Source organism: Zootoca vivipara, chromosome 1, assembly GCF_965207765.1.
Source record: "Zootoca vivipara chromosome 1, rZooViv2.hap1.1, whole genome shotgun sequence".
NCBI classification, from domain to species: domain Eukaryota; kingdom Metazoa; phylum Chordata; class Lepidosauria; order Squamata; family Lacertidae; genus Zootoca; species Zootoca vivipara.
Window position 1 is genome coordinate 47697922 of NC_142582.1, and position 25165 is coordinate 47723086.

Genomic DNA, 25165 nt, shown 5'->3' on the forward strand with positions numbered 1-25165 from the left:
TTATTACAGACCCAACTGAATGTCTGCTCCCACCTCCAATGTTCTATCTTAAGACTGACTGAAACACAGACTCGATCCATGGCTTTAACATCAGCCAAAATTTTCCATCACCACCCTTTGCTTTAAAAAAAACCCAATTAACATAATGACTTCTGGAAAAATTGAAAGCTTGTGCTCTATTTAAGAAGGGTTTGGTTGGCTAAATAAAAGTATCACCCTAATGTGGTTTTAGGATTTTTTCATACGGGCAAACACCACCTCGTTTGTTCTTTGTATTTTTAGGCGTCTTCACCCAAAAGATCAGTTTGCAACTTGTTTGCCATCCAACTATTTTTGCCAAATACCTACCCCAACAGTCAAGAAGAAACATGCAACATCTTCCATTTTCTTTCTTTCATTGCAATATTGGTCACTTAAAAACAACACACAAGCATGGAAACACAATTTCTTCCTGCTCTCCAATATCCAACACTCACTGCAATCTTCAGGACTGCCTTGTTTCAGTAAACCTTGGCTTGGTAAGAACTATTTGGTCAAACTACATCTGTCCTAAACTCTTACGAATCTGACAACTGTTTCCATGAGGTGTCATTTAATTTGTATACAGATTAGGGAAGTACATATTGCATGCCTAGATAGAACAGTCATTATGCCCAGGAACTATTTGGAGGCAGTATGCCTCTGAATACCCATTACTGGGGAATCACAAGTGGATAGACTACTGCTGTACAGTGGTGCCTCGCTAGACGAATTTAATTCGTTCCACGGGTCTTTTCTTATAACGAAAAATTTGTCTAGCGAATCCCATAGGAATGCATTGAATTTTTTTTAATTTTTTTTTTGCCCATAGGAACGCATTAATTGAATTTCAATGCATTCCTATGGGAAACCGTGATTCGCTAGACGAATTTTTCATAAAACAAATTCGTCTAGCAAGGCAACCTCCGCTAGAAAAAACCTTTCGTTAAGCGGAAATTTCGTTAAGCAGGGCATTCGTTAAGCGAGGCACCACTGTACCTAGTTCCTGTGTGCAGAATTATTATAGACATCTGGTTGTCTGGTGTGAGAACAGGAATCTGGACTCAATGGGCCTTTGACCTGATGCGTCAGAACTTCATAACCTAAACCTGGTCCTCAGATATGTAAATTTTAGTAGAGACACCTATGTATATTTCCAGTTTAATTGTTATAGCAGCCATGTTCTTAGGCCTAGAAAGAGCCACTGTAGAAACTGATCTTGAGGTTTTGTAGAAACCCTAGTTCTGTTAAGTTTGAACTGATCCACAAGTTATTTGGGAAGTACCCCCATTTCAAAAAGATGCAATGAAGTATGGTATATCTATATGGTGCCTATATCCCTGGTGTATTAAATCTAGTAACACCAGCCTTTATTTGTACAAAAACATAGCAGAGGAAAAATTGCTCCAACAGATGACTGCCCATGGTATATTTAAATCAAGGAGGATTATACTCAAAGACCATCTCAGTTTTCGTGTAACCTGTCGGTTTTTATTACTACATCTCCTGACTAAAACACCCATCTCAAATGTTTCTCTGGGATAAAAGTACCATATCATTGGCATAACACAGAACTGAAAATTGTTGGCCACTGAGCCTGACAAGGAAATATAAGCATCATGGTTAAGCACCAAAACTGCATAATATGTAACATGGCTCAACACTTCCTAGTCTTAGGTAAAAGGTAAAGGTAAAGGGACCCCTGACCATTAGGTCCAGTCGTGACCGACTCTGGGGTTGCGCACTCATCTCGCATTATTGGCCGAGGGAGCCGGCGTATAGCTTCCAGGTCATGTGGCCAGCATGACAAAGCCGCTTCTGGAACACCAGAGCAGCACATGGAAACGCCGTTTACCTTCCCGCTGTAGCGGTTCCTTTTTATCTACTTGCATTTTAACGTGCTTTCGAACTGCTAGGTTGGCAGGAGCTGGGACCAAACAACAGGAGCTCACCCCGTCACAGGGATTCGAACCACCGACCTTCTGATCAGCAAGCCCTAGGCTCAGTGGTTTAACCACAGCGCCACCTGGGTCCCTAGGTCTTAGGTATGTGCATGCAACTCCTCTCATCACTTTTTCTTGGAAGCCTATGGCCAGGGGAAAAACTGGATCAGAAGCATTACATAAGGGTCTGGAATCAATAGGACCACTGTTCTTAGCATGGCTGAGTCTTCACTGAAGGCGTCCAATTTGAGGCACCAAGAGGAGTTAGAGGAAAGAGAGACATTGAGATGATTTACGGGTGGTTTTTGTACAGAATATTTTTATTCAGTGCTTTCAGATATCCAAACCTTTACTGTGTACTTGTTACAAACATACAGTATACAAAAAATAGTTTCCTTAGCTGAGCATTATTCTGAAGTCATTTTTAAGCTGTTCAATAAAAATTGAAAGCATTACCCATGAAATACCACACATAAATTATAAAGGTCAAGTCCATTTATAACACTTTGCTTCACTCATCTATCTCGTCTTCTTACAGTAAGACAGAGAAGCCTAATGCACTCTCCTTGTGCTATTTCCTAAAGCGTTTGAAAAGGGGATGGACGTGTTTATTCGAGGAGGCCCTGTTTCGTGAGGCTTGGAATTCCATGTAAACTGTATCATCTGCTCCAGACATAGAGCTCATTGTGCCATAGTGCCGGGAAACCTAGAAGGAGAGAGGGTGAGAATTTTAGTGAAGTCTACTGTCTAAGGCAGAGCCTGCAACCCTTTTTCACACAGGCGTCTCAACTGAGTGGAGTATGTCTACATTTGAACAGCTGCTGCCATGTGGAAGTGGAGAGGCCAGGACCAGCAGAAAGTGCAATGTCAGGGTAGCAATGTCTGTTCTACATATGAAACCCCTACATTCATATGACGTGTGAACAGGATTTGTGATAGTTACACACACACACGTTTTATTTTCAGAGCTAGGTTGTGTCCCCTCATAATCCTTCACCACCTGTATCATGAGAGACACGCCCTCCTTTTGTTCTTTCTTGCAGGATGGACAGGAATGGGGGAAATAACTTTCTACTTCCTTTCATAGAATCATAAAGTTGGAAGAGACCACAAGGGCCATCCAGTCCAACCCCCTGCCAAGCAGGAAACACCATCAAAGCATTCTTGACATATGCCTGTCAAGCCTCTGCTTAAAGACCTCCAAAGAAGGAGACTCCACCACATTCCTTGGCAGCAAATTCCACTGCCGAACAGCTCTTACTGTCAGGAAGTTCTTCCTAATGTTTAGGTGAAATCTTCTTTCTTGAAGTTTGAATCCATTGCTCCGTGTCCACTTCTCTGGAGCAGCAGAAAACAATCTTTCTCCCTCCTCCATATGACATCCTTTCATATATTTGAACATGGCTATCATATCACCCCTTAACCTTCTCTTTTCCAGGCTTTCCTCTCATTCAACATGGAAGCGGCTGCCACTAAGCAGGTAGAGGCTGGGCCACTTCCCTTGGGCGGCGGGTGTGATGAGTGGCGTTGAACACTAAATTCCTCTTTGCTCCACATCAAACTTGAGTGGCTACCATGATATCCACTTGCCTGAGACGACTTCGAGCCGTACTCTCCTGCAACCACCTCTTCCTCAGCATCCATATCTGATGCTTGCAAAACCTTTTGGAGGAGCTGCTGCTGATCTTCCTTGGATGAAAACATAAGCTCTTCCTCCTCCATACCTGCAAGTTTAGTGATCACCTGAGACACAGGAAGGAAGGGAGATGTTACTTTCCTCAGTACTCATAGACAGAAATTAACTACACCCCTCATAGTGAAGCTTATGGATGCGGCCCTGTACTGTCATTTGCAGGGTGACTATTTCACAATCTGAGGAAATAATGGGCTGGGGTGATACAGTGTTTAGCAGAAGAATCCTTGACTGGGCTGGCTGAGACTGCTGGAAGTTGTAGTACAACATCTGAAGGGAACTATTTTGGCTATCCCTGCATTACGGAATTGGACTAAGACTGGGGAGTGCCAAAGTTCAAATTCCCACCTTTATATCTTTATGAGCAACACAGAACCAGAGGTAATAAAGTTAGTGCAAAGTTACTGTGTTTCTAAGTTGCGGCGTTGTTGATCCACAGAACACTCAGGTGCCAGTCACTGTAAAAAATATTGCAAGTTATTAGGGGACAACATTACCTTAAAGCTGTAGCCTTGATCTACTAGAAACCGTTGACGTTTGGTTGAGTATGCCATTTCTTGAGTGTCTTGGGATACCAGGGAATAAAAGAAGGCATTGTACTCTTCTGCAACCATTCCTAGAAAAGTAGGAGCACGTCAGGACACCATGAAACAAACATTTTGTAGTTATCTTACTGCCATGTCAGCAGCCTGCAATCACTGATAACTAAGCAAACCACCAGCTGCCAATTCAAAAGCTGCAGTTAGGCAAAGAAAAAGAGCTCCCCTCAGATGGGCAAAAGTCCCAAGTCCCAGGAAGTGTTTCTTCTCTAGAGCGATTTTGGCCTTAAATGGTAAGCTTGGACTTTGAAGTCACCTTATTTTGCTATTGTATTGTATTGTACTGTTTTAATTAGGGTTTTGTAGTAATTTTGGATTATGTGGAATGCTTTATCTGAGTGGATGTGGTAACCAAGTAATTTCGTTGTTCCCGCAAGGGGACAATGACAATAAAGACATCTAATTTCAGCTCATAGCACTCTGGTCTCTCCAAGTCAACTGGGCAGTAGCCAGGTTTCCTTCTGCCACACTCCATTCAGAGTTTGCAGTAATTGCAGAATCATACCCTTCTGATGCGTAATGCACAAAGAATATTTCGCATCAACCAACATATGCAGGTGAAACTCAGAAAATTAGAATATTGTTGAAAAGTGCATTTATTTCAGTAATGCAACTTAAAAGGTGAAATCAATATATGAGATAGGTGCATGACATGCAAAGCAAGATATGTCAAGCCTTTATTTGTTGTAATTGTAATTATTTGTCGTCATGCGTTATAAATGGAATGTAATTAATGAAATGTTATGCGTTATAAATGGAATGGAATTAATGAAATGTACTGTAATAGCAATGTTTATTTTTGTTTATTTCTATATTATTGCAACTATTTGTTTTATTACTGTGGAATTTCCAAAATAAATCATTTGTAAAAATTAATAAAAATAATAAGTTGCATTACAGAAATAAATACACTTTTTGACGATATTCTAATTTTCCAAGTTTCACCTGTACATGTCATATATGAAATCAGTGGTATTTGTTTCTATGTTCTACATACCCAATATTTCATTTGAGTGGCTAGGATTATATTAGGATACGAGGTACACCCAAGCTATAAACCAAAGACACAACTCCGTTAGAATTCGCTCTATAAGATCATGTAAAGCAAGCTAAAATACAACCTTCTACTATAAGTAGTAAAATTCAGCTATTTGGTGTTAGCAACTATTCTTATGTTTCATATTTATTCTTGTTTCCTTTCCCCCTAGCAATGCCTTCATTTGAAAGAAACACACACACACGTCAATGTAGGCAGGAATTTTTCATTCCATCCACTTACTTCCCATTATCCCTATGTTTGAACACTGGATAATTCTAATCTCCCCCAATCCAATGATATCTGTCGGTAAGAGCATGAGACTCTTAATCTCAGGGAAGTGGGTTTGAGCCCCACGTTGGGCAGCAGATTCTTGCATTGCAGGGGGCTATACTAGATGACCCTTGGGGTCCCTTCCAAACCTACGATTCTAAGAGTCGGGTGCCATTACTGCCAACAGCACACTGCCACATCCATAGAGCCCTTTGCTGGTCAAGGTGTTAAAAATAAAATGATCAGCAGTGCAGCAGGAAGCATGTTCATCCAAACCCCAAATCCTATGCAAAGATCCTACGTAGTACAAAGCAACAGACACACCTTAGAACTCTAACACAGCTGCCTTGGAAGTTCAGAAAGAACAATTAGAACAGAGACCTTGAGCACAAGGTCTGCGAAAGTGTGTCTTTACAAGACATGCAAAATGCTAATGCCAAGTGTCATGTGAGGAGCGATTAGGCAAGAAAGACAAAGGGAAAGATGGCCCCCTACTGCAGCACGTTTTAGAACAGGGGTCCAATCGCCTTCTCAATCCGGCCCATGGACAGTCCGGGAATCAGCATGTTTTTACATGAGTAGAATGTGTCCTTTTATTTAAAATGCATCTCTGGGGTATTTGTGGGGCATAGGAATTCGTTCTTTTTTTTTCCAAAATATAATCCGCCCCCCCACAAGGTCTGAGGGACAGTGGACCGGCCCCCTGCTGAAAAAGTTTGCTGACCCCTGTTTTAGAACTACCCATGAATTTTGTTTTAACCTGTGACCTCGAGCTGACAGTGACAAACTAGCACAATGGCAGATTGTACATGCTTAGTCAGCTGCATGAGTTGACTTATGTAACTGTCATGCTTGAGTGTCCCATTAAAATAGAAGACTTTCAGGGGCGCCGGCCTTGAGTTACCTTTCTTGGCTCTCAGCACTCGACCCAACCTTTGAGCCTCCTGCCTTCGAGACCCGCCGTGGGACGAAATCTGAATGAGGACATTGGCCTCTGGCAGATCAAAGGACGTGTCTCCTACCTACAATACAGACACAACCTCTTAACAAATGTGTTGTTTCCAGCATTGAAAATAAAAACAAGCAACTCTTTTAACGAGCGACGCGGATTTGTGGGTTACCGTAAAACAAATAAATAATTCTGACAACATTATAGCAGTTTCACAGGCTGCTCAAAATAAGCCGTGTAACTAGCAGATTGCTTTCCATTACCTTTGAAATAAAGATGGTGTTGATTTTGGGGTTATGTTTGAAATTCTGTAGGATCTGCATTCTTTCCCCCTGTGCTGTAGGCCCATATATATAGGGTCTAAATAAATAAATAAAAGGACACAAAAAAATGTGATGAGCTGGTGTCGCCTTCTGTCCCCTGGACTCAAGTACGTGGAACAGGCATTACGAAGACTCGAAAACCATGAGAATTTCAAAATAAATCTGTTTCGCATATTTTTCACATTCCATTCAGAATACAAAAAACACTTTGCTTTCCTTGCAGCATTCTTTGCCGACTGCACTGAGGACCCACCCGCCTGAAGATAAACCCATTCTTCCAGACACCCCTTCCAAAGAAATAAATCCAGACAGTTGTAAATGTTATCCGATTGATGTGTGCCTCCCGACTCAACAGATCAAAGGGCTGAATTTATCTGCTAATCCTACATGAAAGGATAGCAGCAGCTGTTAAAATAAAAAAGGTGTTTTCTTTTGTTAAATTCACTGAGTTAGCACATTAGCAGCTGTGGCCTCCCTTCCCACTCGCGTCCTTGCATCATCACCATCACCATCATCATTATTTATTTATACACTCTGGGCGGCTTCCAACAAAGATTAAAATACATTAAAATATCACAGATTAAAAACTTCCCTAAACAGGGCTGCCTTTAGGTGTTTTCTAAATGTCAGGTAGTTGTTTATCTCCTTGACCTCTGATGGGAGGACGTTCCACAGGGCGGGCGCCACTACCGAAAAGGCCCTCTGCCTGGTTCCCTGTAGCTTTGCTTCTTGCAGTGAGGGAACTACCAGAAGGCCCTCGGCGCTGGATCTCAGTGTCCGGGCTAAACGATGGGGGTGGAGACGCTCCTTCAGGTATACAGGACCGAGGCTGTTTAGGGCTTTAAAGGTCAGCACCAACACTTTAAATTGTGCTCAGAAGCGTACTGGGAGCCAATGTAGGTTTCTTAGGACCGGTGTTATGTGGTCTCAGCGGCCACTCCCAGTCACCAGTCTAGCTGCCGCATTCTGGATTAATTGCAGTTTCTGGGTCACCTTCAAAGGTAGCCCCACGTAGAGCACATTGCAGTAGTCCAAGCGGGAGATACCTAGAGCATGCACCACTCTGGAGAGACAGTCAGTAGGCAGGTAGGGTCTCAGCCTGCGTACCAGATGGAGCTGGTAGACAGCCGCCCTGGACACAGAATTAACCTGTGGCTCCATGGACAGCTGTGAGTCCAAAATGACTCCCAGGCTGCGCACCTGGTCCTTCAGGGGCACAGTGACCCCATTCAGGACCAGGGAGTCCCCCACACCCGCCCGCCCCCTGTCCCCCCAAAACAGTACTTTTGTCTTGTCAGGATTCAACCTCAATCTGTTAGCCGCCATCCATCCTCCAACCGCCTCCAGGCACTCACACAGGACCTTCACTGGTTCTGATTTAAAAGAGAGATAGAGTTGGGTGTCATCCGCATACTGATGAACACCCAGCCCAAACCCCCTGATGATCTCTCCCAGCGGCTTCATATAGATATTAAAAAGCATGGGGGAGAGGACGGAACCCTGAGGCACCCCACAAGTGAGAGCCCAGGGGTCTGAACACTCTTCCTCCAACACCACTTTCTGAACACGGCCCAGGAAGAAGGAGCGGAACCACTGTATGACAGTCCCCCCAGCTCCCAACAAGCTGCCCCTGTGGATTAATTTTTTTTAGGAGCGGTTGTCCCTGCACCCTTTGTGACAGAGTACCCAGGTTGCTGACCCTAAGAGACTGTTAAGGCTTTACAGCAGTAAAACCATCTAGGGAGGAAGAAATGTCTTGTTTACTTGGCCAAAAAGAAGAGGAAACCACACAAAAGAGCAGGCATATCTTTTTTACAAAAACCAAAGGGGGAGAGAGAGAGAGAGAGAGAGAGAGAGAGAGAGAGAGAGAGAGAGAGAGAAGGAAATATACAATACATCTGAGAGAATATACGGATTTCAGTTTCTTGGTAGATTCAGATTCACACTGGCCAGGTTCACATACAATGCCAAACAATGCTTAAGACTATGCAGATTTGTTGTCTAGCTCTCTCCAGGCAATGTATGAGTTGCAAACCATAGAGCTGACTTTGGTTCCAGGTGGTGGTTTGTCTGGAAGAGAGCTAAACCACAAACCATAGTTCAAACAACATACCAAGTGAAACCATGGCCTGACATAGTAGCCAGGTGGCTGGTGCAGGGAAGGAGAATGGAGGCTTCAATCTCTGCTCTTTGCTTGTTCATGCTAAACCATGGCTCGGCTTAGCATGACTTGAGAGTGAGGGCACAGTATCTCCCAGCTACCATAAGCATTTTCCCAGTTTTGTGCAGTAATGAGCACCACTTGACACAGTACTTCTACAGTTCCTTAGACAGCATTTTTGTACCTGTACATGAAACAGTATTCCCTGTCCTGAGGCAAAGAGGAAAGGTGATTTTTAAATTTCTTTTTTTGCCCATAGGAACGCATTAATTAAATTTCAATGCATTCCTATGGGAAACCGCGATTCGCAAGATGAATTTTTCGCAAAACAAATTTGTCTTGCAAGTCACCATCAGATCGCAAGATGCATTCGTCTTGCGAAAAATTCGTCTTGCAGGGCATTCGACTTGTGAGGTACCACTGTAATGATAGTTTATCATTAAAGGAATGAGCTGAAGTAAAGCTGAGGCTCTTGTGCTTTTGCTCTCCCTTCTGTTTTTTATTAACTGCATCTTGTCATTACATCTGAACTTGAGCAAGCTGTGGTTAATCTTAACTACGGTTTTGGAATCAAGTCAGCTTCAAATGATGGGTTAGGACCCAAGTTGTCTTGGTTTCAGCTTGTCCACATGCAAAAGCTTCCGTCTCCTCCTCGCAGCTGTGCCAGAAGAGAACGCAATCCAGAGCCTCACCGCAACTCACTCCAATAATAATAATAAACCACAGTTTTTCTTTATGTCTTAATGAAACCAATTGGACATCTAGCCTAGTATTGTCTACTTTGATGGTGGCTCTACGGGGACTTGATTTCTTCTGCATCATCTGGTCCCTGATATTTTTAAGTGGTGATGTCAGCGACTGAATCTGAACTTTCCAAATGTAAAGCATGTTACTATGACTGAACTACGGCTCCTCCCTAAACGTATCTAATGTGACTTACTGTATTTGAATCAAAGTTTCCAACTTTCCTCACAATTCTCCACATAAGATAAACCCCTTTTTAGACGTCTAGAGCAGGATTTTCAACCTGGGAGTAGTTAAAGCAACATTAAACAAGTTCTTTTGCTCTCTCTTGAGCAACAGCACTTTTGTCCAGTCAAGCCCCACACCGTTGAACATTTCTTAATAAAAGAAATTTCATTTTGTTCAGTTGAAAGTTTATGTAGGTATCCAGTTCTGCTCCTGCAGAAGAGCCCAGAGCTCCGACTGACAGGGAGCAGAAGTGAGAGGAGGCATTCAAAGTCTCGGCCTCCAGTCCACCACTCCTAGGCTTCATTGCTTTTTTGGGGGGGGGGGAGGTCAACGCCATAAGCTGGTCTGTGACCGTAAGAATAAATTCATTCATTCAAGGTCAACACCTGGCCTGAAATCAGGTATTTATCCCACACTTCATGGCTTCCTGGTGCGCTTCTTGTGCTGTTGAATTGGTGAAGTACTTTGTGAGGCCCTCAGTTCCTCCAGCCCAGGGGAAGGCACCTTTAAAGGTCCGGACTCTGGCTCTGTAGGCCCTGGTACTGTGGGAACTGGCTCTGTGTGCTCCATTCACAAAGGGTGTTGGAAAAAAATCTCTTAATTAGAATACAATTTTCACATATGATCCAAGAATTGAACCCTTCCTCCAAATATTGCTTCTGCAAATTGTATAGATGTTTATAACCTCTTGCTCCCCATCACTATAGTTTGTTTTTTTAAGAGGAAGGAGAATTAACAGAAAAACCAAATGCCATTTTGACAGCACTGGGAAAAGACTGAGTCAGTGCTGTTCATCATGCCATTTTACTGTGGATATGAAACATATGGGTGAGCATAACACATATCTTCAAGTTTACCCTTCATTCAATACTTACTTGCCCAGCCTAACTGCATACTCCTTCAAAGCAAACACATTGTCTGCAAAGACTATGATTTTGTCATTCCTTCGCTCGTGAAACTTAATCAGGAACTGGCAAGCCCTGAATTTGTTTGGGTTCATTGTATAGAGCAATATCCTCTTCTTTGTTTTTATAGCCACATACTCTCTGTAGAACTCAGGAGACATTGGGCACCATACCTAAGTTTAAGCCAAATAAAACAAAGTTAGATTCCAGTCAGGATATTTCTGTAATGTATTTCTCAGAAGAGAACTATGAGTCTATAAGTCATGCTGTATGATAAAAAGCGACTACACAGCACCTCAACAAGAGGAGATATTCACAATTTTAAAAGGATGTTTGTGAATTTTTAAAAGGAAACCTAAAAAGAGGAAGGAAGATTATTCACTGCATCCCCCGGACAACATAACACAATGCATTGTGTCTAATGCAGCACTTGTAAAAGGGAAATTTTCTCTCTGCTTCACGCTGCAGCCCCCCGCTCCCCACCCCAAGTCCTTTAGTGAGGGTCAAGAATAAATAGGGAGAGGGAAAATCAGAGAAAATTGGTAGAGGCAGCTTGTTTAAATGGGAGCCAAACCTAGCGTGAGCCGAGGATGGATGACTCACCTGTGCATTCCTCTCTCACTGTTTCCTTTCAACACATGAAGCAATGCTTAACCAAAATAAGAGAAATGTGTGGTCTCATACTCCCCCCCCCCAATATGGGGTGGAGTACTTTTAGTGATATTTCTAGGTTTGGGTACTTTAAAGCCTCTGGGTCACCCTGCCAGCTTATCCAGTATTCTCTTTTTAAAATAAATGTTATTTTCCATTTTTCAAAAGTTGACAAATACACACCTTGCAAACACATACCTCCAATACAATTGCATATTTGACTTCCCTCACCCAGTCTTTTGTGGTTCCTTTTCTAATTAGGATTGTATAACACTGCATTTTCCACTTTACTCCATTTTTTGGTTATTCTTCCATTTATCTTAGTACAATTTTAACTGCTTGGTTTAAATGAATCCTACTAATGAATTCACTTGTATGCCAGAATTTTTCAAATATTCTACAAATTTTCCCCACTCTTTAAGACCCCCCCCCCAGTTTCTTATTACACCTGCCAGTTTTGCCATTTGAGTATAATCCATCAATTTAATCAGCCGCTCTTCCTTAGTTGGTACAGCATCTTCTTCCCTCTTCTAGGCAAATACCATTCTGGCTGCACTTCATCCAGTATTCTCACCCTTATGAGCAGTAAACCTTGTGCAGCACTTCCTGCCATCCATCTCTCTGGTTTCAAGTTAACAAAGAAATAGTTCAGCTCATATGCCCCAAACACAGCGTTGCCTGATCATGCAACGGGCACTGCCCTCTGCTGTTGCTGAGGAGAACTGAGCGTTTCAAAGCAGACTGGTTATTTCACATAGTAAAAATGGGTTAACTCAAAAGGCAACTTTCTGAGAGAGGATTTTTATACACTGTCTATTTGCAAGACGAAAGCTCTCTTCAGGCATTCTCCTTCTGAGCTAAGCAAATGCTGAGGGGGGACACACAGAGATGAACATATTAGTTTCCCCCCTCCAGCAAATTAAGTAGGGACAGTAGCATACTCATCACTGCTGCTACCCTCCACCTTGTTTTTTTTAACTTAGAAGATGAATACCAGAAAAGGGCTTTAGTAAGGCAAATACCGTATATTCTGGCATATAAGACGACCCCCAATTTTTCAGTTAAAATATAGTGTTTGGGATATACTCGCCGTATAAGAAATACGACCCGGCATATAAGACGACCCCCAACTTTTGAGAAGATTTTCCTGGGTTAAAAAGTAGTCTCATACGCAGGAATATACAGTATATGTAAAAATCCACTGTAAGCAAGCAATTGCTCCTGAGTGCTTAAGACTTTTGTATTTGTAGCATCTTCATTTTTGAGCTGCGTAGCAACAGCTGAAAAGTTAACAGATTTAATACTGGGAAAACTCCCCGTGATTTGTGTTACTCCTGTTTCCCGATTTTAAATTCCATGATAGAGGAAAACTCACTGCAGGAAAAGAGCACCATAACCCATGGACATATACCCAATGATAGACATTTCAGAGTTTTAGGTTAGAAAAAAAAGAAATTGATCCACACAAAAAAAGCATTTCTATGGCTACTCTGAATGTTTAAGAACATAATCCAGGGAAGAGCAACAGCTTTAAGGAGCAAGGTATAATTTACCTCAGCACACTGGACTTTTGCAATATAGCCATTGTTCTGCAGCTCCATCCAATTGGCTTCATACAGTTTAGGCCCAATGAGGAAATTCAAGTCTACGATTTTGTCGTCTTCTCTGACGAGAGTAGCTGTCAGCCCAAGCTTGCAATGGGCTTGAACAATGGTCAGCACACGCCTGAACATTTTTGCTGAAGAATCACAGAAGAAAAGATTATGCTTTGATTTCAAAAAGGGGAATTTATAAAGGCATTCAAGCAGGAGCGCCACATTTATTTTTAGAGCTGTAAGTAACATGAAATGGCTTAGGCAAAAATATGCCTATTTCAAAGAGCTACATTAGATTGGAATCTTCTTCTTCTTTTAACCAGGTGGGTTTAGTTTGACTCTAGTCTTATTTTTAAGCTCTGCAAGCATTAATCAAATCAAAGGTAAGCAGCCTCTTTATAATTTTTGAAGTTGAGAAAACAAGGGACAACCTAAAAGATGGGAATTAAATCTGCCATGCTTAGAATTCCAGGCTGCAATTCTATATATACTTCCCTGACTGCAGGTCTGTTAAACTTAGTAGGATATACTTCCAAGTAAATATACACAGACCACGTCCTTAGTATATTAGTTGCTTAATAAAAGAAGAAATCTCAGTTGCAAAATCATATCATTGGGGGGGGGGGGAGAGTCCATCCTAGTATGGAAAAGCGAGCACATTATAATAATTTTTAAAATAAACAGAATAATATTGAGTTTAGTAAGAAAAGGTATGCTTTATTTTTTAATTCAGGAGGGTTTGAAGACTCAATTACTGTATTTTAGTGAGATGGTTTGTGATTCCACCCACCCCTAGTCCCGCATTTTAGAGATGAAATCTCCAAGTTTTGCAGTACGTTTAGCCCATGTCTAAATCTAAATGTCATATAGTGAACCATACTGGGTTTTCACTCCCTCTCCGCTTAAGAATAATGAAAAGAGAGGCTACAAAGCAATCATAGTCAAGTAGTAGGCATTACAAAAAACGCAGCTCCTACTTGTTTTGAGAAAGCTCACAAACCAGTTTTAAGGACAACTAGCAGCACTGCAATATGCTCCACCTGTGTTAGGGTTCCGAAACATATATTAATTTTTGAAGCCAGATGACAGCACACGTCACCATTACAGAATGACACAACTGGGAATGCCATAGTTCACTACAACTGTACCTTGGATCCCGAATGCCCTGGAACTAGGAAGTTTCAGCTCCCGAACGCCACAAAACCAGAAGTGACTGTTCCAGTTTGGGAACGTTCTTTTGGAACCCGAACGTCCGACGGGGCTTCCGATTGGCCGCAAGAGCTTCCTGCAGCCAATCGGAAGCCACACTTTGGTTTCCAAACGTTTTGGAAGTCGAACGGACTTCCGGAATGGATTCCATTCGACTTCCAAGGTAACTGTAGTGCTGGATTTAAGACTGGGGCAAATGGGATTGTTCACAGACATGGGCCCGGCTTGTTTACCAGGTATGGTGTGCACTTCGTCGAGGATCATAAGGCCCCACTCTTGACTCTTCAGCCATTCCATTACTTTTTCTGCCTCCCACGACCTCTTGGTTGTGTGCCCCAACATGGAGTAAGTGCTGATAGCGATGGAGCAGCCAATTGGCTTGTCTTTGGCATCAGAAGTAAATCGGCATATCTGGCTGTCGTCTATGGTGGACCACATTTTGAACTGGGCTTTCCACTGCTCTACAGAGACGGCGGAATTGCCCAGAATCAGGCACCGCTTGCGCACCGTGCAGGCAGCTGTTACTCCTACAAGTGACTTGCCAGCACCTGAAGTGGACAAAAAGACAGGAAGTTGTCAAAAATGTGCCTGAAACGCACCACAGCTCAAGGCGCAGTAGGATCCAGAATAGACTTGTGTTTGATTCAAGGAGTCCTCAAAGAAGAACCAGCATGGAATAATGTCCTCCCAGTGAGTGAGGGAGGGCAGGATCCATGCTGGGGCCTGAGCTTAACTGGGGAAAATAGGGCTGGAAAATGGAAACATTGCTGTATGATACTGTGCTACAGTTAAAAAATGGGGGGGGGGCAGCAGGGGACAAAGAAGGGAGAGTGGTGGACAGGTGGCGAAAGAGTGGGAATAGGGTGAGGAGTAACAATGAGTTGTTTTCTGATTAAGATGGTCTGAAACTGGAACGTTTTATGGAGCTGGTTGATACATCTGGGAGACCCGGAGTCCAGGGGAAGGGGGGTAGAATTAGACAAATGTGGTTAAATGTATGATAGAAGAAATAACATTTGAATGTAAGAAAAAAAAGGGGTATAAAATGTGAGGCTAAAGGAAGAATAAGAGATGGGTGGGAAAATAAAGTTAGATTTGGATTAATTAATGAATTATAGGTTGAGGATAGTCAATGTCTTTTTGTTTCTTTGAGTAGATTAGAACTGGTTGGGAAATAATGGAAAAATTGTGTCAGAATGATTTAAGATGACAAAAGAAAATTGCTTAATTTAGATTTAATAAATGGACCCAGTGTGGGGGGAATTGAGGAAGTCCACAATGTCAAGTTAATGTAATGAACTGATATGTTTTTGCTTTTTTTCCCCTTTTCCCTTTTTTTGATTATGTTTTATTGTTTTTTGTTTTTGTTTCTGTGTTAAAATGTTTGAAAATTAATAAATATTATTTGGGGAGGGGGGAGGATCCAGAATAGAAAGCGCACAAGACCCCAGAGAGCTGTGTTCTATCAAGAGAACATCTAATAAAACGGTCATATGAAAAAGCACTTGTGATGCATGTCCTGCCTGTCACGCAAATATGAAAAAGTTTAGCTGGCACATCTGGCCCCGGTAATGCTCTTAAGACAAATGCAGATGCAAGTTGTTGGATAAGCTGCTCCAAGAGGAATGGAAAGAGAAATTCACAAGCACAAGAAATATATATCCATAAAAGTTCAGATTAGTGATTGCTCTCCAGCAAAATAAACACTCTCGTTCAATACCCTGTGACGAAGCCTAAGCCAAAATCAGAGAATTTGAGAAAGCTTTTTAACTTTAGCCCAGCCAACTCACCGCAAGGTAGGACAATAACACCGGATCTAGCACGGCCATTCCCAAACATTTTTCTCAAACTCTTCTCCTGGTATGGTCGGAGGACAGCTGTCGGCTTCAAGTCTATATTAATATCAGGATTCACCGAATCATTTCTGAAGTCATATTCAGCCAGTAGAGGGTATTCCAGATGGATACATCGCTTCTGAAGCTCTTCAATCATTTCCTTAAAAAAGAAGCAGGAGGAAAATCTTTTTTCCCCTCATTTTGCTACTCTGCTATTCGCTGGGAGCTTCAGCTACAATCTTCCTGTAAAGCTTGAAAGAAGAATGTCAGGTTGCTAGATCTGAAGCTTTTAATGTTTGACTAGGTGTTTGGAGGCTGCCTAGGGTGGCTGGGGCAGCCCATCAAGAAAGGAGGGGAATAATAATAATAATAATTATTATTATTATTATTTAGCACACAAACACGCTGCAACGCTTTGGGTATCATTGACAAATCTGAAAATGTTTCTCACATTTTATGAGCCACAACAAGAAAATAAAGTCTCTCTTTTAAAAAATCACTCCTATGCTTTAATTTTCTAGCATATGTTTACATCTTGATTTTAGAGTTTAGAGCTCCAGCTGACAGGGGATGCAGAAAGCACTTACTACAGTTTTAATATCGAATTTTCATCCTGATCACCTTCTCAGGCTGAGTGCACATGAACATAAGGTAACATATACTCTACTCAGGTTATTCAGGAGAAAATTCCTAATTTGCCCTTGAAACAAGAGTAGTGAACATACAGCCTTCCATATGTTGCTGGACTTCAAGTCCCATCAGCCTCAGCCAGTATGGCCAATGGTTGGGGATCATGGAAGTTGTACTCCAGTTAACACCTCGAGGGCCACAGGTCCCCTATCCCTGCCTGTGAAGGGTCACACTCACTGAAGTCATGAGCTCAATCCAGAACTATTCTCAGCTCTGCTTTCCCAATGGTACAGACAATCATATAATTTCTATTCTATTTCTGTGGAAGGGAAGAGCAGCCACTCCTCCTATCCATGTTTATGAACCGAACTGAGCATGAATTAGGACAGGCACCCCCAAACTTCGACCTTCCAGATGTTTTGGGCTACAATTCCCATCATCCCTGACCACTGGTCCTGTTAGCTAGGGATCATGGGAGTTGTAGGCCAAAACATCTGAAGGGCCGCAGTTTGGGGATGCCTGAATTAGGATAGTCTCTTTGCAACAGAATGTGTAGCCTTGGTTCTTCCTCTGTATAGGTGTTGAAAGTCCATTCAATACACTTTGTCGTGCTAAACCTAAGTTAACGGTTTGCATTAACATGGCCAAGATCCACTTCACCCTATCAGCTGCCAACAAAGCATCATACTGCAACAGAAATCAGTTTCTACGGAACACTTGGTCTTACTGGTTTAAAGGACATTGTTCTGCGGTCACACAAAACTGCCAAGGCATGCAAGTACGACATGCAAAATTGAAGATAACCGAAGGAGAGCAGAACCCACAGACACAACTGAGCCTGGGAGGAAGGAAAATGGCTCTTCAAACTAAGCAGCAAAGGGCTGACAACCACCATGGAGAACCATGTCCCTCCAAGTCGCAAAACTGAATTAATTCATATTCAATATGCTATGGGCAAGGGTATCCTGAACGGGGGTGCCATCAAATTTATGGAGTTGCTTTTTTACCTGCTTCACTTCAAAAGACACAGTTTGGGTTTCCTCCTCCTCCTCTTCATCCTTATCCATTTGTTCGTAAAACTCAAACAAGTCAGCAGGAACACCTGGTTTACCCTGAGCATCTGTCCCTTGCGACGTCGAAGGGCCACTTCCCCCTTCACTGGATTTGACAATCTGAAACAGAAAATCATCAGGCTAGAGGGAAAATGTGGCTAGAAAGAGGCTTAAGTTCTACCAATTAGCTGCCGAGGACCTTGTAAAAGGCAAGCTGTACTCCAATACAGGCTGCAAATAAGCAGAAGCCCCACATCACTGCCATACAGCAGTGAGGAAAGCTGTCAGAAGAAGAGAAGTAGAGGGTCCCAGAGAAACATGTAACCAACATGCCTCATGGCCATCTCTGATACCTCCAAAGGAGTGGGAAACTCAACGGGATGAGAACAGCAGGAAGGTAAGCTTTTCTAAAGCCTCTAGTAAAGAAAGAAGGAGCCGTATTACATAAAAGGTGGTCCAGAATCTCAACGTACAGCTGATTTACTCGTGAATGTTTCAGTGATGAGTTCAGTTTCTTCCCCTTCTGCATTCCTCAGCCGGCAGTCTCTAATAACTGGGTCCTGGAGAAGCTGCTGAATGACTTCAGGGTGGGTGCTTTCTACAAAATACCTAGGAGGTAGAGAAAAGAAGAAGGAATCCTATAGATTTCACAAATGTTAACAACATCTACCACCATTTTACAGAAGGTCTGCCTCCACAGAGCAGGTTGCTCCTCTGTACGACACACTTTGCTAGGATGCTGTGTCATATACCGTACTTTTAGGAGAACTGTGAAGTAATGGCACAGTTTTTAAAGAGGCAGTTTGTTAAGAATATTGCTACTCCAATCACACCGCTTTCTGCAATGGCATTCTATAACAGAAGCTAATTCACTCAAGCAGCACCCCAGCCGAAACTCAGTAATCAGCTATTATTTGGGATTTGGCAATGGGTTGGGAAATAATCCCCTGCAACTCAAAAAAGCAAACACCTGCCTACCTGTTGTGCTTCAGGACCAGCTTTACCTTCCCATAGCTGACTGTACAAAGCTGCAAAACAGTAATATGCATTAGAAACAGAACTCCTGAAGAAATTCAATTTGCATTAGACTCATGGCGAGAGTAATGTTGCAACTTATTTCACAAGATCGCCAACAAGGCAGGCTACATGCCTGAAACATGAAAGAGAACAAAGGCCCCACATTTTCAAAAAGTTAGATTAGACCAGCGTTTCCCAAACTTGGGTCTCCTGCTGTTGTTGGGCTACAACTCCCATCATTTCTAGCTAGCAGGACCAATGGTCAGGGATGATGAGAACTGTAGTCTAAAAACAGCAGGGAACTGGAAACCCTGGCTTAGACCATGGGCAGCCAGGCCCTATCATCCTCAACCATTGGCCATACTGGCAGCAGCTGAAGGGAGTTGTTGAACAACATCTGGAGGGCACCACGTTGGCTACTGGAGATTTAGACAACTCCCATGGCCACATGAATCCTGTGCATCACACAGCAGGTTTCTCCACCTTCGTTCCATGCCATGGCACCTACTGGCAATGAGGCAGTGCTCACTATGTGATGGGTAGAATGCACATGAGAAGTTCTCCTAAATGTTATGTCCAGGGGTGGTAGACAAGACACCGTGGCTTAGCCCCATGATGACCTGATTGCAAACATCCGCTCTCAGCTTTGACCAGAACCAGCTTGCAAAATCCTGGCCGAGATTCACAGCAGCAAGTGGCTGTGCTTTTGCAGGACCCATAGAGCATTGCTCCATTGAGCTACCTATCCACTTCTTCATGATGCCCAATCCTCAGTGTTTAGCTGTGCCCCATTTAAATGAGTGACTTTGGGACTGACAAGTCTCCACCACTCATCTATTGAAGATCATGTTAAGTTGTGCAGCAATGTTCTTGGGCAGCTTCAAGCACAGCAACAGACTGTTGCTTTTGTGTTGTTGTTGTTGTATTATTATTATTATTAGTTTTAAAGTAAAGCAAGCTGATAATGATTAACGGCTTACCTTGATAAACTGAACGATCCCATCTGGCACTCCAGTCTTACTTAGCTTCTGCAAATATTCGGTGATATCATTCGTTTGCAAGCCCACACTGACAGCAGCATAGAGGGAGTAAGCCGTCAACTTGTATTCATGGACATGGGTGGGTCGGCAAACTGGTTCAGCAATGGCAACAAGAAAATCCTGGGCATACCTGTAAACAGGCGAAAAGGCCTCGAGGAAAATATGGCCATCAGGGGCCTACAAAAAAGGCAAGCATCAATGGTAATAATACTTTATATTATCTGTATGTTCATCATTCTTAAAAGAATTTATTTCCCACCCTTTTTTTTAGAATACCAAGGCAGTTCACCAACAAATAAAACCCAACAGCAATGTAAGAAGTATAAATCTGAATATTAAAAAAACTATCCATAATTAAAATTCATAATAACACAATTTCACCCAAAGCCAATTGTGTAGTGGTTGGAGCAGGAATGGGAAGACCCAGGTTCAAATGCCATGAAGCTTCACTTTGGGTGATTTGGGGCCACTATATACTGATGGCCTAGCCTATCTCACATGGTTTCTGTAAGGGCAAATGCACGTTGTAAGCATCCATGCATGCTACCCTGAGCTGTGAGCTCCTTGGAAGAAGGTCGGGGCAGGGGGGATGTCATCACTTAAAAAGAACTCAAAGGTGGTGGTTTTTTAAGGCTATTAAACAGTCTGAAGAAAATACACCTGTGGGATAAATCACTTTTAAGTGTTCTCCTGGAAATGCCGTCCACCACATGGCAGAAGTCCCACTGCACTCTAGGTTGAGACAGCTCACGTCAGTGCAAGAGCATCATAGAAGAAGCACACAGGCTGCAATCTCCTCTCTGGGAACCTCTGTGTTCACACTAAGCCACAGTTTAGCTCAGCATCACATGCAAACCAGCTCAATATAGCCAAATACTTTGATACATTTCCCTTGCTGAAACGTGAGCATTCCAAGTTCATGGAACTTACCACCCACAAGGGGCGTGAGGAATGATCAGCCTTTAAGAGCATCTGGTTCCTGTAGTCTTTTGCTCCATATTCATCTATTTTGTTTGAGGAATCTTCCACCTGCTTCCCTGCTGCCGAGGGAACTGCTTCCTGAGACTCTTTGCCTGAGATATCATATTCTTCTTCGTCTTCTTCCTCATAGTGTCGTTTCTTAGATTTCTTCTTATCTGAAAACCAAGGCCCAAGTGGTTTAAAACATGCCTGCAACTCAGAAAAACGTTTTCATGCTAAACAAATCACAGGCACAGAATTTTACAACACTATACTGTCTGTAGAGGAACCCGTATGGAAGCCTCTCTGTCCTTTCTCTATGAAGAATCTTCAGAAAACCAAAAGTTGCTCCCTAACGGGGGACATTTAGTCCTCAGATCTAACCAGGCCTGACAGGGGTCCCAATTTGACTGGGAAGGCTTTCCCACAAACTACGCCCAGCTACCGCCCCTCACCTGACAGAATATGTGGAGCAGGTTTAGCTGTTTCAGGGCAACTATTAGGATCAGACTTCCCTCACTTTGCATTTGCCTTTCTGTCTCATTGAGAAGGCATATAGGACATTATCAGCCTTCCTGTTATTAGGGCAAAATTAGATTCCCTACAATGAAAATATTTGTAGCAAATGAATGTACTGTATAGCAAATAGCATCATATTCACATATTGAAGGTGACTGTGTAGCCTTAACGTGTTTCATGCTATTATTTTCTACATTCCAAGAAATGTCCATGGAAAAAAAGAGCAAGAGAAAAGACCCAAAACAGAGTGACGTAACTGATTGACAACAGCACACTCATTTGCGTTAAGTAAAATGTGCTTGTGTGCTAAGCACTGATAATGCGTTTCCCTTCAAATGCACACATGTCTGCTTACAACTTCCATGGACTAATGCGTCTCTGAAAGGCACGCCAGACAAGCGTTTTCAAAAAATATTTAGCAAGAGGCACAGACTGGGTTGTTTACACTGCCAACCCACAGTTATGGAGAGAGAAGTATTCATTGGGCAGCAAGAGGAGAACCAAGTCAAATAAACCAAGACAAATTGGCCCTCTAAAGCAGGAATGTCAAACTCAAACACATCACTGAAGGACCAAGCTTCCAATCCAGAAAATTCTCAGGAGTCACACCCCAAACAATCCACCAGTGTTGCTCCAAAGATATGTTCTCTCCATGCTCCTTGACAGCTATACTGTGGTACCTCGGGTTAAGAACTTAATTCGTTCTGGAGGTCCGTTCTTAACCTGAAACTGTTCTTAACCTGAGGTACCACTTTAGCTAATGGGGCCTCCCGCTGCCGCCACTGTGCGATTTCTGTTCTCATCCTGAAGCAAAGTTCTTAACCCAAGGTACTATTTGTGGGTTAGCGGAGTCTGTAACCTGAAGCGTCTGTAATCCTAGGTACCACTGTATTACTAATTTTAATTTAAATGAACCCTAGAAGAGACTAATGCTGAGACATTCAAAACAAAAATAATAAAAAATCCTTACAGTAGCACCTTGGAGATTTTATATTTTTGTTTTGACTACGTCAGACCAACACGGCTACCTACCTGTAGCTGAGACATTCAGTCAGCCCATTCACCCTGCTAAGCTTCCAAACTCTTTAGGACATGAGGCTCTCTGGAGCCTTAGAAAGGCTCTCCAGTCTTAACTGGGTTGATGATAAAACCTGGACACTCCCTGCTGGAAGGGCCTGCATTTTATCACTGAACTCTACTGCCAGTTCCAATCTTCGATTTGGGCCCCTAGTCCTTTTTTTATTCACAAAAGGAGTTGTTTTTGAAAAGCAGTAGGCAACTCATTACTTAGGAGAGCTGAATTTTCAAACCGGAAGGCTCTGCCTAAAACAGGGCTGGGAGCAAGTACAGTACTGTATAGCCTGCCTAACTGTAGATACCAATTTTGTAGCTGCCAGAAAAAAAGACGCCTTTTTACAGCTGCATTCCCCCAAATTAATATGCATGTGTTGAAAAAGACAAAGGCGCCTAAGATAATAAAAGGCATGCTCTCTTTTATTTATCCCGTCATGCATTCTACAGTTCAAAAGAGGTACCGGGGTTCAAATCAAACCCTCCCCAACGAAAGAAAACAGCAGAAACCCCAAGGGCTTCCAGGACTTGGAAATCTCCCTTGCTAGGGATGGGTTGGGAATGAGATCCCTGGGGACCACACGGTCGGGACGATCTCCCTGGGCTCCGCTCCCCTAGCAAGGGAAAAGGCTGCCTCTCCGCCTCCTCACCTCGCTCCTTCTTGCCCATCGGGACGCGGCTTCGGCAGAGTGCGCAACGCCGCTTTCACGCGTCCCTTCCGCGTCCCTTCCCATTCGCTCCGCCGCTTCCGGAGAAGGACAGGGAGCGAATCCGGTTCCTCTCCGCCTTCATAACATGGCCGATCTCGGGGGGCGGGGAAAAAACAGCAACGGGGGATTTGCACGGGAGGGAAAGAAGTGTGCGCCCCCAGGGCTAAAGTTGCCGAGATGGGGCCTCTTTCAGCCTGGAGCCGCTTTTCCAAGTGCCCAGGAAAGATGCGGATTTGCCGGGGAGCCCAGCAGGGCCGACCGTGCCCGTTTGGCAGAAAGGAGGTCGTTGACCGTCGGGTGTCGTAGAATCGTAGAGTTGGAAAGGTACCCCGAGGGTCATCTAGTCCAACCCCCTTGCAATGCAGGAATCTCAGCTGAAGCATCCACGACAGATGCAGCAAAGAGCAGCCCAGAGACTTGTGGCAACTCGCAGGCTAACAGATTTACAGGTGAAACTCAGAAAATTAGAATATCGTCGAAAAGTGCATTTATTTCAGTATTGCAACTTATTAGCAGCCCTGTTTAGGGAAGTTTTTAATCTGTGATATTTTAATGTATTTTGGTATTTGTTGGAAGCCGCCCAAAGTGGCGGGGGAAACCCAGCCAGATGGGCGGGATATAAATAAATAAAAATAATTTATTTTTCTTATAATTTTTACAGATGCTTTCTTTTGGAAATTTCACAGTAATGAAACAAATAGTTACAATAATACAAAAATAAACATCGCTAATACATTTCATTAATTACATTCCATTTACAATTGACCCGCCTAACGACAAATAATTACAACAAATAAAGGCTTGACATACCTTGCTTTGCATGTCATGCATCTATCTCATATATTGGTTTCACCTTTTAAATTGTGTTACTGAAATAAATGCACTTTTTGACAATATTCTAATTTTCCGAGTTTCACCTGTATTAGGCCACCTAAGCATCTGTAGGATAGCCAGTGCCGGATTTACGTACCGTGGTACCTCGACTTACAAAGATGATCCGTTCCGCAGCCGTCTTTGTAAGTCGAAGTTTTTGGATGTCGAAGCGCTGCTATGACGCATGCGCGAAGCGCGATTTCACGCTTCTGCGCATGCGCCGCTCTGTGTAGGCGCATGCCATTGGCCTGAGCTATTTGACTATAGGCAAGAAGTCTAAAAAATTGGTTTTATTCGTATAAACATTTGTCTGTTTTGGATTGTTTAAAATGTTTTGCCCTGAGTAAGAGGTACACAAAGCGTAATAGATGTTCCCCATCATTGTTACATTTTTCATGTTTTTGTAAGTACAGTGGTACCTCAAGTTACAAAGCGGTTTGCAAGTGCTATAATGTAAAATTTACTTTTTCCCATGTTCAGTTACAAGTGTCAACACAGTATTATAATAAAAGTTGTAAGAGGTATTCATCCTACCAGTGAAGGATTACAAGCAGTACTGTAAACCTAGACAAGGAGGATGATTTGTTGGTGGCAGCACCCTCCATTTGGAATGCCCTCTCCTGGGTGGCTTAAAAGGTAGAGACAGTAACCAGCTTTAAACAACTGTTACCAAGACATGCTTGCCCAAGCTTTCGTTCATTTCTAATTCTTAAACTTTTTCTTTCTTGTGCACTACTCAAGTTATACCTATGATATAGTTCTACAGTACTCAGTTTTAGCTTCTAAACAATTTTTTTGATGGTGTATTTTTATATGATTTTATATTCATCTTCCCCCTACCCCCTTAATTATATTTCATGTAAACTGTATAGATTTCTTTTTATATTGAGAGGTATACCAATTTTACCAATCAATCAATAATAAATTAGGTGGCTACAGGTAGGTAGCCATGTTGTTCTGATGTAGTTGAAACAAAATAAAAAAAATTCCTTCCAGCAGCACCTTAAGAGACCAACTAAGTTTGTCATTAGTATGAGCTTTCGTGTGCATGCACACTTCTTCAGATATTAGGTGGCTGTTTTAGTACTATGAACACTGGGATGGGAAAAGCAATATAGAAATTATATATGA

The 25165-nt window shown here is 42.6% G+C and overlaps 1 protein-coding gene across 1 annotated transcript; it reads right to left on the bottom strand.

Moving 5' to 3' along the window:
- Positions 1-2252: 2252 nt before the first annotated feature.
- On the bottom strand, positions 2253-23585 carry ERCC3 (ERCC excision repair 3, TFIIH core complex helicase subunit). The gene is made up of 15 exons (XM_035128303.3): positions 23102-23585; positions 20832-21037; positions 19842-20078; positions 18823-18872; positions 18318-18453; positions 17800-17964; positions 16118-16322; positions 14561-14875; positions 13077-13261; positions 10843-11045; positions 6775-6871; positions 6467-6584; positions 4152-4270; positions 3552-3704; positions 2253-2667 (listed from the first exon to the last, which is right to left on the bottom strand). The coding sequence occupies exons 1-15, from the start codon at positions 23118-23120 to the stop codon at positions 2533-2535; spliced, it is 2343 nt and encodes a 780-aa protein (XP_034984194.1). The 5' UTR covers positions 23121-23585; the 3' UTR covers positions 2253-2532.
- Between the last annotated feature and the right edge of the window lie 1580 nt (positions 23586-25165).

Coding starts and splice junctions, on each gene's coding strand:
- ERCC3 (XM_035128303.3), bottom strand. Junction 20,079..20,831: donor CCTCACGCCCCTTGTGGGTG/GTAAGTTCCATG, acceptor CCTTTTTTGTAG/GCCCCTGATGGCCATATTTT. Junction 17,965..18,317: donor CATTCACGAGTAAATCAGCT/GTACGTTGAGAT, acceptor TTTCTGTTTCAG/ATTGTCAAATCCAGTGAAGG.